The 14132-nt window shown below is 33.0% G+C and overlaps 3 protein-coding genes across 3 annotated transcripts; 2 read left to right on the forward strand and 1 right to left on the reverse strand.

Annotated features, from left to right (window-relative positions):
* Nucleotides 1-225: 225 nt before the first annotated feature.
* EAF02_000049 (uncharacterized protein) lies at nucleotides 226-1561 on the reverse strand. The gene is made up of 3 exons (XM_038896097.1): nucleotides 1337-1561; nucleotides 1051-1263; nucleotides 226-990 (listed from the first exon to the last, which is right to left on the reverse strand). Exons 1-3 carry the CDS (start codon nucleotides 1469-1471, stop codon nucleotides 544-546), a joined length of 795 nt encoding a protein of 264 aa, XP_038762956.1. The 5' UTR covers nucleotides 1472-1561; the 3' UTR covers nucleotides 226-543.
* Nucleotides 1562-1742: 181 nt separating this feature from the next.
* EAF02_000050 (uncharacterized protein) lies at nucleotides 1743-3347 on the forward strand. The gene is made up of 4 exons (XM_038896098.1): nucleotides 1743-1932; nucleotides 1969-2369; nucleotides 2418-2814; nucleotides 2868-3347. The coding sequence occupies exons 1-4, from the start codon at nucleotides 1744-1746 to the stop codon at nucleotides 3171-3173; spliced, it is 1293 nt and encodes a 430-aa protein (XP_038762957.1). The 5' UTR covers nucleotide 1743; the 3' UTR covers nucleotides 3174-3347.
* A 1906-nt stretch (nucleotides 3348-5253) lies between these two features.
* EAF02_000051 (uncharacterized protein) lies at nucleotides 5254-7076 on the forward strand. The gene is made up of 4 exons (XM_038896099.1): nucleotides 5254-5692; nucleotides 5754-6414; nucleotides 6464-6574; nucleotides 6624-7076. Exons 1-3 carry the CDS (start codon nucleotides 5451-5453, stop codon nucleotides 6557-6559), a joined length of 999 nt encoding a protein of 332 aa, XP_038762958.1. The 5' UTR covers nucleotides 5254-5450; the 3' UTR covers nucleotides 6560-6574; nucleotides 6624-7076.
* Nucleotides 7077-14132: the final 7056 nt, after the last annotated feature.

Below are 14132 nucleotides of genomic sequence, written 5' to 3' on the forward strand. Positions count from 1 at the left end.
GTTCATCGACGGGTGTATATACCGGCATTGAGGAAGTAGTACTAGAAGAAGTAGCATAAACGATGGTAGGTAGGCTTGCTAGATATATCTTGAAAAATTCAATGAGGTACTCATCCAGGAGCTGCAATGATCACGAACAGGCCGATTGTAAAAAGATATGCACATGACAAAGGTCCCACAAGAAATGATCCAAAGAAAAGGAATGACATCGATACAGATAGTTGTGGTGTGTCAGTCTACATGAGTGGGATGTACAGTAGTATACGGAGTACAGTACCGGTAGTTTTCCTCAACAAGAACGTTCAATAAATTACAGGTAAATGATTCCAAACTAGGTATGCTATAAAATAAACAGGAGACTCATGAGCCAATTGATCCCACCAGAGTCAAAAATCAACACAAAATCCTTTTTACCAGCCAGTCTGAGGTTGACGACTGGGAGAACCTGAACATTTAGATGACCATGAACATTGAGGAAAACGTGAAAAGTCAAAGAGCATCAAATTAGAATTAGAAATATATTATTTTCAACCTGACAAGCTTTTACCTGCCCATCCAGCCACCATCCACCGTAAGAATATCTCCAGAGATATATGCACTTCCCTTGCTTGCCAAGAAAACGACACTCGCCTTAAAATCATCTGGGGAACCCCATCGACCCGCCGGTATTCTTTCACTAATACTCCTCAATCGTTCTGGGTTGGCCAACAAGGCAGTATTCATCTCCGTCTCGATATATCCCGGAGCAATGGCATTGACATTTATTCCTTTCGATGCCCATTCGTTCGATAGAGCTTTGGTAAGCTGTCCCACCGCACCTTTCGATGCGGCATATGCTGGAACAGTAAGACCACCTTGGAATGTAAGAAGACTAGCAAAATTGATGATGCTACCTCTTCGGCCAGTAATGGCAGATGGTTCGAGCTTCAACATGTGTGCACCAACATCGCGACAGAGGGTAAAGACAGTATTGAGGTTGACTTGGATGACCTAAACATGATAACTATTAGCACAATCTACCTTCTCAATTGTGGAAGATAGGATGCTCACCTCATTCCAGTCATTATCCGGAAACTCGTGGCTCGGATGGCGTCTTTGAATTCCAGCACAATTTACCAAGATATGTATCGAGTGTCCATCTTTCAGGATGGTAGAAGTGATGCCGGCGACTTCTTCCTGCGATGCAAGGTCCGCGGTGTATATAGGAGCTTTCCTGCCCAGCGCCTCAACGGCTTTCTGGGTCTCGAGATTCTCACGACTGCGCTGTATGAAATATTTCGTCAGTACGTACGTACGCACGATACAGTTGGAATCCGGTGTAAAGAGAGCTGATTACCTGTATCAAGATCAAATCTGCTCCTGCTTCAGCAAGTGCTATGCAAACAGCTTGTCCAATGCCTCGAGTACCACCAGTAACGAGTGCGGTTTGACCTTCCAAAGAGAAATACGCTGATAAAGCTGTGGCTGCCATTGTATTCTTTTTGTACCCGAAGGTGGTATTTTGTGAAGCCTCACATGGTTTGACAGTTGGGGATTAATACTTAGTACTTAAGTTCGTATATCAATTGAACAATTAAGTAATTTGCTCTTGTGCTCCCACTCTCCACTCCGGTTTGCGGCCTGAGATATTAAAACGTGGGGGTAGCTCTCCGATTTTCTCCACAGTGGGGTTGGTAATACCGTCATAACCTGCTTGTTGATTTGTCGGCATAAAAGAAGTCATTTTAGTACAAAGACTAGCCAATGTACTTAATTACTGCAAAATGTCACTCAAGTACACATTTTGATCTTGGAATGAAATCAGGATTATCATCATTCAATATTTTCTACAAAAAAGTACTCAACATCATGGCATCTACTAATAACATCGAAAGTGGTGAGCAAAGAGAAGTGAAAGCTTCCGTGCTTCATGGCGCCAAAGATTTGAAAGTTGTAAGTTAGGTGTTCTCAAGTAATTTCTTTTGAAAGGTAAGAATACGATGGCTGACATTCGAAAAGGAAACTCGTACTCTAGGTGTACCTGAACCAACAGAGGTACAAGTCGCCGTGCAAGCTACTGGTCTCTGCGGATCTGATCTACATTACTATAATTATTATAGAAATGGAGATATTATCGTCCGGGAGCCTATGACTCTTGGACATGAATCTGCTGGAATTGTTACTGCTGTTGGCTCCGAAGTCAGTAATCTAAAGGTTGGAGACCGCGTTGCGTTAGAAGTTGGACTTCCTTGCAAGACTTGTGATTTATGTGTAAATGGAAGATACAATATCTGCAAAGAAATGAAGTTTAGAAGTTCAGCGAAAGCATTCCCACATCTCCAAGGAACTCTGCAAGAACGGATTAACCATCCTGCAGCATATTGTCATTTGTAGGTACTGATTCTGTATCGTTTTCTGCCACGTGCTCACTGGGGTAGATTACCTGCAGATGTATCTCTTGAGCTCGGTGCCGTGCTCGAACCTCTCAGTGTCGCAATACACGGTACAAGACGAGCGGCTTTGCCAAAGGGCAAGACGGTGCTCATCTTCGGTGCCGGAGCAGTGGGCCTTTTATGCGCGGCAATGTGCAAAGTTACCGGTGCAAAGAATGTTGTTATAGCAGATATACAGCCCGACCGATTAGATTTTGCAGTTCAGAACAATTTCGCAGATGCCAAGCTTCTGGTTCCAATGACCAGACCTGAGACAATTGAGGATAAGTTGACTTTTGCGAAAGAGGTCGCCGAATTGATCAAGAAAGCATCTGGAGAAGGGGACATTGATGCAGTATTTGAATGCACGGGTGTTGAATCATGCCTCCAGGCTTCGATATATGTGAGTCAAAAGATGTTTTATGGGATGAGAAGATTGATGCTAACGCTCGTCAGGCAACTAAACCAGGCGGAAAGATAATGCTAATTGGAATGGGAACGCCCATACAAACATTACCAATTTCTGCAGCTGCTCTACGAGAAGTTGATCTCGTCGGTGTTTTCAGATATGCAAACACTTATGCAGATGCCATCAAACTTGTCGCGAGCAAAGATCCTTTGCTCCCTGATCTCTCAAAGTTAATCACGCAGAGGTACAAGGGATTCGAGAGTATTCCGGAAGCATTTGCAATGGCTGGTAAAGTCAGGGATGAGAATGGTAGCTTGGTTTTGAAAGTTCTCGTTGACACCACTGAGTCATAAAAGGATGTATTCTATCTGGAGCCATTCCTTACCCATGGCCAGATAATACACCTTGCTTAATGCAACTTTCCAAAGATCGACAATAGCGAGGATTTAGAGTAGGTCCTGATTTGCTGGTGGAGTTCAGTTTTTCTGGTATAGAGTTAGAAGAATTTAATTAATCATATCTTGTGAGCTATGTTAAAAGTTAGAGGGTCATTTTGGTCGACGACGGCTTTAGATCACATCTGGGACTTGATTTAATGGAAATGATTTATTTGATAGATCAGTTTTGATGTTAAAGTTTTAATCAAATAATCTATAAAAGTTTCGTGGCTTAAGTGTGGACAAGTCTGTGACTGCGTTTGATTTTATCTAGCGGTAGGTAGCCAGAGAACGCTCCCCTCTGGAGAATCTCGACCCAGCTCACTAAAGCATGGATTTCCCCTTCTAATCAATAATGCAAAAAGATTCCAGCTTCACCAGCAAAGTGGACTTGCTTTTGCACAAGTCCTTTGAGAAAAGAATTGCTTATATGACGGATCAATATCACAGCATCGGAGAATAAAAAGAGAGAGAATGACATACCCTACATGATCTGAAAGCAGAGGTCGACTTCACAAATTATGAAATAAAAATAGAGATATGGCTTAGCTAGGTGCATGTAGATAGAAAGATTACCAGAATGTATCTTGGGACGATATATCTATGCTGTTAGTATCACTAGTAGGTCATGTGCACCTCCGAGTAAGACATATGAGCGGAGAGTGCAGCATATACGACAATGGGCCGAAATAGAGTCAGCGAGGCTTGAATATTGCTCCTCTTATGCTAAATTATCATTCCCAGTTGACAATTCGTGGTCTGATACGAACATGATTCAACGAATATTCCGATAGAGTCAACTTGCTGAAACAGTATAGAATCGATCAGTTGTTTGTCAATCCCACACTGAGATGGTGGACATGTGGAACCGGCTCGGACCTACCGGAATATCTGGGGAAGGGAAGCTTCCCGTACTGAATTCCGAGGTATGATGTAGTAAATGGAAAATGGTAGAAAGTGGAAAACTGGGTGGAAATGGGCATTCATCATAGTGATGCTTGGGAAAAGTAAACAAGAAACTGCCATTGAGCCATGAAGTAATAGAATCATTCATCAACAACGCTTTGCATCATTCTTTGAGTGAATCTTTGCATCTGTACCAGTATTTATGTTATTCATAGGAATAAGGACTCTGTAGCGGCAAACCTTCTTGTTCGACGTCAATAGTGCAAAGGATTGTCGTCACAAGCCAAGACCGAAAGATCATCTCATCGGCAATACTTTCTCATGCCTCTTGACCATTCTGCCAAGCTCGGCTTTGGATTCGGGGTCGATTCACTAGGTATGAGACGCATATTGGTGGTTGAGTAATTGATATTCTAGACTTCTGGACTATCATGTTGCAACACGTCAGAATGATGCGTAATGAATCCAGTTAGATGGGCTTTGATAAGAATTATCAAGAACTAACCCACAATTCTCCCACAATTCTCATATTGTAAACGGAGGATTTACCTGGCATCGTGAGAACATGTGATAATAACGTTTACTTGGGGTAAAACTCTAAAGTAGAACAAAGTTGCCAAGAACGACGGATATGGATAAGGGCATTAATTGTCGATTCCCAGTCCCAGAACGGACAGACGGTAACTGCCAATTCGGTAGTTGAGAGAAGAAAGTAGAGATAAGACAGAAGTAAGAATTTCAGAAATTACCACTTTATCAACCGATCTAGTAATTTTTCTATTTCCATCGCACAATACTCCCCACATATATCTCCGCATGGACCGCTGATCATTTAACCTTGGAAGATCTAGGGGACCGGCAAAAAGTCCGAGGAATTACTCCCTCTGCACCCAATTAAGCAATTTTCCTTAATATTGACAACTGATCATCAACAAGATCTATAAATCTGTAACCCCAGTTTCCACATTTCCCTGTCAATCCCCCTCACCCCCCTCATACCCCCCACGCATTAACTAGGTAGTTTCTTTGCCATGACCCGAAGAAATGTTTATTCCCCTTTCTAATGGAACTCAATACATAGTTAACATCTTGGCAATGATGATCCAGGTACCTAGGTATGATCTCGTAATAGCTCCCATTTAAAAGGTCGGGAGAAGTATAAGTACCTAGGTACCTACAGCACATTCAAGAAACTTTTCCTAGTGTTTGGAATCTCAAAAATCACTCCAGAAGACCTCATAATTTTTAATCATCCACCTTCCTCTACTTACTTCACCATTATTGAGCATGTCTTCAGTAGTTGCAGTCAGGGGACAAGAGGTTAAGTCTTCAATTGCACCAGCCGAGGAGCAATATACTACCCCCTTTCAAAATGGAGTAGATATGCAAGCACTGGAGAGAATCTCCGACAAAATCGACGAGCTCAACGTCATCAAAGCCGATATGAAAAAGCCTGGCGCTGAGAAAGATAAGACGCTATTTCGACGATATGATGGGTCGCAAGACCATGTTATAATCTTTTACACAGAGTATGAATCTGCCATTTTCCTTTTCAGCATATACAGATCGTATATTCTAACCCTGTAATAGACAACATCTAAAACAAACCGTGGAATACAATATCACGGCTCGTCAAGTATTCGCCAATAGGGAACCGGGTAAAATGTCAGTAATGGACGCTGCGAAGCTTCTCGATAAATTTGTTGATCAATCAGACCCTGATACTCAGGTTGGTCAACTGGAGCACCTTTTTCAGACATCCGAGGCGGCAAGACTGGCTGGACGGCCCGATTGGTACGTCGTGACTGGTTTTGTTCATGACCTGGGCAAACTATGGTGCCTCATGGGTGGCCAAGGACAGTGGGATACTGTCGGAGATACCTTCATAGTAGGCGCTGAATACTCGAAGCGGATCGAATTATATGAGAGTCTCAAAGACAACCCTGACTTCAATGATCCTCGCTATAACACCAAATACGGTATCTACTCTCCAGGTTGTGGATTAGACAATGTCATGATGTCATGGGGTCATGATGAATTTCTTTACCAGGTTCTCAAAGACCAATCTACTCTTCCACCTGAGGCCTTGGCAATGATCCGCTATCATTCGTTCTACCCATGGCATCGTGAGAATGAATATTCACATTTCGAGAATGATCATGACCGAGCGATGAAGCCATGGGTACAGGATTTCAACCAGTTTGATCTTTACAGCAAGAGTGATAGCCCTCCTGATGTTGAAAAGCTTACTGTAAGACCGACTTCAATTGCACATCAATATCTAAGCTAATTCTTGATAGCCAATGTACGAGAAAATGATAGCCAAGTATTTTCCTGCTGAGGTCAACTTTGGAAAACTTTTAAAGCGACCAACGAGCAGCAGCAACAGTAGTTGAGCGAAAGTGCTTGAGGTATGACCACCTATGTACAACGCCGATAATCAAGCTAACTCTTTTGCAGCTATATTACTTCGACATGATGAGGAATGACTTTCACGCTTTACGAAATGATGAAAACTCTCGACACAAATAGCGGGCGAAATATCATGGATAAATTTTTGGATTGGGCAGGTGATTTTTTGTACTGCATAGACTTGAACGGCGATCTAAAAGGAATTAAGAAATTACTTGGGTATCATTCCCGGCCACATGAACTTGAACTGTGGCTTGATTCGAAATGTGAGGTTTGAATGTTTGGTGTCTTTATAGTGTAATGATGAGAGGGGTGTTAGGGCTAGTTTGGATGTAAAATCCATGCTGAATCCACTGAAATAATCTGCACTTTATGCCATTGCGGATTTTGCGGTAGTATCAATCCGCTTCAAAAAGAGCGGATTATTAATCTGTGGTTTTATAGTTTGGATATCAAATCCGTCAAATAATCTGTGGTTTTTTTAGAATATTCAATTTAAACTTTAATTAGATATTAAAATTCTATATTTAAAATTGAGAATTATGTAAAAAGTTTTAATAAAGTAATAATCTTGAAAAAGTGCTTAGAATTGGAAAAGAAATATATTTTGATTTTATTTTTCTTTTTTCTTTTCTTTTCAAAGAAAGAATCTTTTTTTGAAGTATTTTTGAAGCTATTTTCTATATATAAAATTATTTCAATGGTTAATGATGTAATCATTATTCAAAACATCTCGAAAGCGTTTAGGAAGTCGAAAATTATTAACAACAATAGTAATTGAAGATTTATATCTGTACAAAAAAAAGATAAAAGATTTCGAACTCGAAGTCCCTCTTCCCTAATTCATCATTCCAAACGAAAACCTAAACCTATAGCAAAAGTAATCGAATCTCAAAGCTAATTTCAAGATTATGATACCTTCTTCTTTTTTTCTATTAAAGATTTATTATTTAGTTCCTTTTATAATAACGATACTATCTTTAATTAGAAGAAGATATTCTTTACAAAAAAGAAAAGCTATATATAGGTATTTGATTCAAATAAAGCTTATTTTAATTATATTAATTTATAATATATAGCAGGATTCCGAAACCGATAAGAAGCTTTTAATAAATATCGATACAGATAGTGATAAGAACGATGATGATGAGAGGGATGTTGATAATAGTTATAATATTAATCAAGATCCAAAACATAATACCTGTAGTGGTTCAGAAAATGAAAAGAATTCCTTTATCAATACCATTGAAAGGGAGAATAAATTAATGAATCCGGAAACTGAAATTGAAGATATTTCAAAGAAATCTACGAATTAGTTTAAATAGAAACCCTACGAAAAGCTTCTTTTAAATTTAATACAAAGTCATTTATAGAAGATTAATCAACAACCAGATCAATTCATTAAATAAAGAACACTTCATTATAATCAATTTGTATAAACTATTACTTTAAAACACAAAACACACACTAATAGTAATAAGAATCTAATTAGTAATCAAATTAAAAAAAAAATCAATTCAGTATAAATATCCTCTTTTTTTATTGTTTATTTGATCTAATTGATTTGATTTAAATCAAGGGATGTTATGTAGAGTGTCGATATCTTCTTAATCTATCTAATTAGAGCATTAGATTTAATAAAAAGAACGACACTATGCAGCCTTATACACCTGATTATCTATAAAAAACGTTTTTATAAGTAAGCGAAACTAATAATCGAAAATATCATTAATATCGAAGTTACTATATAGAAAACTGGTCGATTCTTCAATTTCTATTCGAAATTTGTATAGCTAATAGTAAATTTGTATATCACTCTACAGCTTTAATGTAACAAACAATTATTTCTTCAGATAAAGAGGATAATCTTGCTGATTCAATACGCTTTATACCTTTTTCAGATAAAAGTGTTAAAAAATGGAATAAATATAGTTCTGGGATATACAAGGTAAGGAATTCATATTTTTAAGATATATTTTATTATTAATTGATTTATAATTAGAAACAAAGCAATATAAACAATCTATTGCAAGCTATACACCATCAAAAAGGCCTCGAAAAACTGTTTCTTTTGAAGTTACAGATAATTTATTTTATATTAATGAATCTTTAAAAGATTTTAATAAATCGAGAAACTATTCTAACGCCTTATATATTCAAATCGATAACCCACTGTCCTTTTGGTACCAAGCATACTATATAATCACATAAAACTATCCTAGCAAATATAAGTCCCTAGGGGCTGATATTGCTTTCAAGCTTGTTGATTTCCTACAATATTTGATATCTAATATTCATCAATCTTATAGTAAGCTACTGATATTTATGCGTATAGGCCCATTTCAAGTAGAGTTTGTGGATAAGATTTGTAGAGAGCTTAAAAAGCAGTACGAAAAGGAAAATAATGAAATACCTCTATTATCCGTTTCTTTATAATAAGCTTTAAATGAAAAATGGCTTTTAAGTTCTAATAACTTTTGATTTGGTAGTTTTATTTACTCTATTCTCTTTATTGTATATTTTTATTAATATAACCTTTGTATTTATTCAATTAAATATTAATATTATATTTTTCAATATCTTTATCTTATTTGATATTAATAATATATAAGTACGAATGATATCTATTCACTAGTCCTAGGTATATGAAATAAAGAATATAAGTATGTAGTGGCTGGCTAGTGAGAAATGGCGAGTGAGAAATAGCTGGTGAAAAATGATTAGTAAAAAACGGCTAGTGAGAAAACTGTAAAGTTTAGTTTTTCAAGGTGTAATATCCATCAATAACAGGGGTTGCCAGCTTTATTATTCTTTGAAGAAAAATGCTATCTATATTTTTAATAATTTATCTCTTTGTATAAAATATATAATATTATAGTATTATAAATTAAATCAATAATCTATTCAATTGATAAATAGAAAGGATAGAAAACGCATTCTCAAAATAAATAATCATAAAGGATTCAGCTGCCTTTTGAATTATTACAAAAACAGTAGTATTCCATTTCTAACACTTTTCATCAAGTACAAATTGATTCGAAACCTTTTTAACTAAATGTTAAAAAGGGGCTTTTTTCAAAAGCAATTCGATCGATTTTTGATACTTTTTAATCTCTTGTAATATAACCACTATATTCAATTAGTAAGAAAAAAGCTTATAAATCAAGAAAAGGTTTATTTACTTCCCACTTTCCATCAATAAGCTTTTTTAGTAACTTCTGCTTTTCTTTTTTTAGACTGCTTTCTTGTACTTTGAATCTTTACTTTCAAAGCTTTCTTTATACTTTTATTTTTAAAAAAAGATGATTTTTTATTTATATCTAGCTCTTATTTATTTATTAATCTCTTTTCGATATTAGTATGTGATATAGCTTCCCTATATAGTGCATTTATAGTTTATATTACAGCTATAGGATTTCCTGGAATATAGTGTTTTCAAGATCTAGATTTAAATCATTTCAGTTTATTATAGAAAAGGTTTCAAATATTCAAGGGGTATATATCTAAAAAGCTTTAAGAATAGGGGTGAAAGAAATAAGTGTTGAAAAATTAAATATTTAGAAATATGTATTTATGAATTAATGTATTATATATTGTATAATTCAATTAATTATACTACTTATTTCTTATAGAATATAATTATTCCGAATATAAAAATATTACAAATAGTATAAATAATACGCTTTTAGGAATAATAATAATAATAATAATAAGTGTTATATTTATAATATTGAATCTCTTCTAAACTTCAAAGAATCAAAAAGATACTAGTAGTAATTAAATCTAATAAGAAAAAGCTATAGGGAAAACAAGAAGAATATTTGCAAAAGTAAAAAGCTAAAAATGTATGTAATCGAAAGGCAAGAATGATATTTAAAGAATTAGAAGTCGAAAAAGAGAAAGATAGAAAAAAGTATTAGATTTTCTATACTTTAAAAATACTTTGCAAAACTTCTGATTTTTTAAAGGTATTGAAGAATAAACAAGATGAAATGGTTGTATAAATTTAATTGAATATTGAAATGTAATAATCCCAATATATGGATTTAAATGAAAATCTGATTTTAATTAATTTTATTTAAAAAAGTGTTGAAGGCAAAAAACCTTATTCAAAATAATGATAATCTTATATCAGAATCTGAATTAGATAATTCCGAAACAGATTTTGAGAATTGGAAAGTTGATATTGATAAGAAAGAGGAAAAGGAAAAGAAGGAATCTGATGATAAAAAAAAGAATAATAAAGTTAGAGAGTTTGAAAAGATTGATTTGAAAGATTTGAATATCAATTAAGAATTAAAATAAGTATGAAGGTGTAATGTTTATTGGTTTTATAAATGCTAATATATAAGTTTAGGCAGTTGGACTTTCTGGGATTTTGATTTGGATTAGAGTTTGGAAAGTTAGTGTAAAGTAGTTTATAACTAATTTAAAAAATCTAAATAAAAAAATTGATAAAGAATCTTTGGATTTTTTATGGGTAAAGATTCGTTTGGGTAGGTTTATTTTGATTTTTTTTTTATTAATTATTTCTTTCTAGCTATTTTTCATTTACTATCCCTTATTTATTATTATATCAAATTATTAATATATTAATAGAGTATATTTGTATCCTAATAAACTCTCTTATAAAATATTTAGTTGTTGATAATGTGCTGTTTGGAGAAATCTTGCTTCTTGGAATTCTGATATTTTGAAGCTAGAGGAAGAAAGTAATATCAAGCTTTCTGGATCTAAAGAATAATAGATCTCTAATAAGAGTTATAATCCAAAAAGATATGGATTTTGAATTTCTAAAGATGGGGTGAGATATAAGCAAGCTTGGAATCTACTTTATTATACAAAATAGAAAGAAGATCTCTCTCAACTCCTTAAAGAATTCGAAGAAATACCAAAAGCTATGACAAAAGATAATGGTAAATAGAGAAACCCTGATGATTACTTTCTATTCTAATTATATGTACTTATCAAATTCTATTTCAATATAATATTGCTTTTCTTTTTCTCACACTTTTCGAACTCTTTTCATCTTGCAATAATCTCTCTATATAATCTCTACAATTCCTTATCGAAAGTAGTTTATAGATTGTGACGAAATAGAGTTTAATTTGTTATTGCTTAAATTCATTATTGTATTATTTATAGTACTTAGAATATAATCGATAATACAATCAAATTGAATTTCGAATAGATCTTTTTCGAAGCTATTTTATCGAATAAAGTTATATAAAGCGTACAAAGCATAAACTATATGTATTTGAATTATATATGAGTATTTTTGTTGTTGTATTAGAAATGGAAAGCGTATTTTGAATACTTTAAAAATTCTTTCAACCTTATTTCGTAAAAAAGAATATCGAAGATTGAAAAGCTCTTCTGATATTTTGGATATCTTATTGAATCCCAATTGCTTTTATAAATAATATTTTACCCCTTTAAATAAAATAAGAATCTACCTAGTATTTATATATCCTACATCACCTAAATAATAATAATCTTCTGAAATTTGTAAACCTTTTGAAATCAAAGTATCTGAAAACATTTTTTAATTATTCATAGAATCTTCCTAATCAGCTAATATATAGCAGAATTGTAAATTGAAAATAACTACTATAAGAACATTCTATACAATATACCCTTTTCGATTGAAATAAGCAGATTGATCTTCAAAAGATACCATTGTTGGAATAAAAGTACTATTGAAAGCTTTTAGACAATTCATAAAATATATATAATATTTTTCATCTTCTGCTATTCGAGAAAGAACAAATTGTATAGTTGAATTCAATAGTTTTACTATTAATGGATATAATATCATTATAGTATTTAAAATTTAATAAAACCATTTTAAAATGTATTAGAATAAATCAATAAATAGATTTATATAAAATGTTTTTTGTACCTATAGATTGTTTTTTCAAAATGAGAAAAGGCTTTAGCTATACTATATATAGTTCTACACTAGTCTACAATATAGAGAAATACATATAGTTTTTGATTAATTAAAGTATATTAAGAATATTGTAGCTTTGTTTTTTCATAATAAAACTCAATTAAAAGTCGAAAAGTGTGTAGAGGTATATATAATTGTTCTTGATAATGTTGAGAGTGTTTAGAATCAAAAAGAGATTATATTTTAAATTCACTAAAAGTATTAATTCTTTTTTTCGAAATTAGAATATAATAAAAAGAGCCAATAACAATAATTAAATTATAAATTAAGATAGGAATAAACTATTCAGAATTATCAACCTCATCGTCACTCATTATAAATAAGAAAAAGATAATTTATAATCTAAATCATTAATAGAATCTAAAACTATAATAGAAAGAATATTGAAGAATCTACTTTTAAACTAAGCTATATATATTTTAATATATAGAGAATAGAAATGTAAAGTAATCTAAATCGAAATCAAAGACGATTTGAAGAAAAATAAAGATACCCTATAAATTTAGGTATTTGAAGTATTAATATTATTATAATATTATATGGATATAGGGTGAAAGGTCTATAAAAGCCTATAAAAACGCGAATTATTTATCAGATTGAAAACAAGGATTGCTTTTTCTAATCCTTGTTTTCAATCCGCACCCTTGTTTTCCCATACAAATTTGATGAAAAATACGGATTATTTAGTATCATTTTAAAATAATCCACCTTTTCCCCACTTCGAAATACACTAAATTCATTGAAATACGGATTATTTGATGGAATTTGCGATTTGACATCCAAACATAAATTCAAAATCCGCTTTCAAAAAGAGCGGAATATTCAGCGGATCCAGCGCGGATTTGTACATCCAAACTAGCCCTTATGTCACACAACAAATTTCGAAGGAAACTTTTTCTTCGAAATACGATCCTTTCGTGATTGATTTAGATTATAGTTATTAAACCAAATTGATTGCAATTGCTCTTAAGTGATTCTGATTAGTAGTTGTTGTGATATTGTTGTTGGTATTTCAAACACAAAATGTATATGAAAATTTGTATAAAATTTTCATCTCAAATTATCAAAATAAGAATAAGATTCTCAATATGAATTGTCTTGATAATCTATCAATACTTGGGGATATAGTTATAATGAAGGCTTTTTCTGAAGCCTTTATTATATTAAATACTTATCTTATTATTGCTTTAAATATTCTAATATCTTCAAACTCTTTTTTGCCTTTTGAAAACCCTCAATTCGAAATCTCTAGTCTTATTCTATTAATCAATTAGTTAATTAGTTTTGAAAAAAGAGTTAAAGAGTTCAATCTATTTAGTAACCCTTTTATTACTCAAGATACAATTAATACTATCTATATATTCAATTAGAATAAGAAATATGACTTTATAATATCCCTTAGCAATTAGAATAAACAATCTAGAATACAAAACAAATCAATTATATTAAAAAAAGTAATTCTAAAAGTAAAAGACTTTATATTATTAGTATCTACTCTTATTCAATTATATAACGAATAATCTAAGCTTCTAGATCTTCTTGAAATCTTTAGAGAATATATTGAAAAGGGAAAGCTTATTATAGTTTTCAATATTATTGTATTT

Source organism: Botrytis sinoallii (genome assembly GCF_014898435.1).
Source record: "Botrytis sinoallii strain Bc 23 chromosome Unknown BSIN_001, whole genome shotgun sequence".
NCBI classification, from domain to species: domain Eukaryota; kingdom Fungi; phylum Ascomycota; class Leotiomycetes; order Helotiales; family Sclerotiniaceae; genus Botrytis; species Botrytis sinoallii.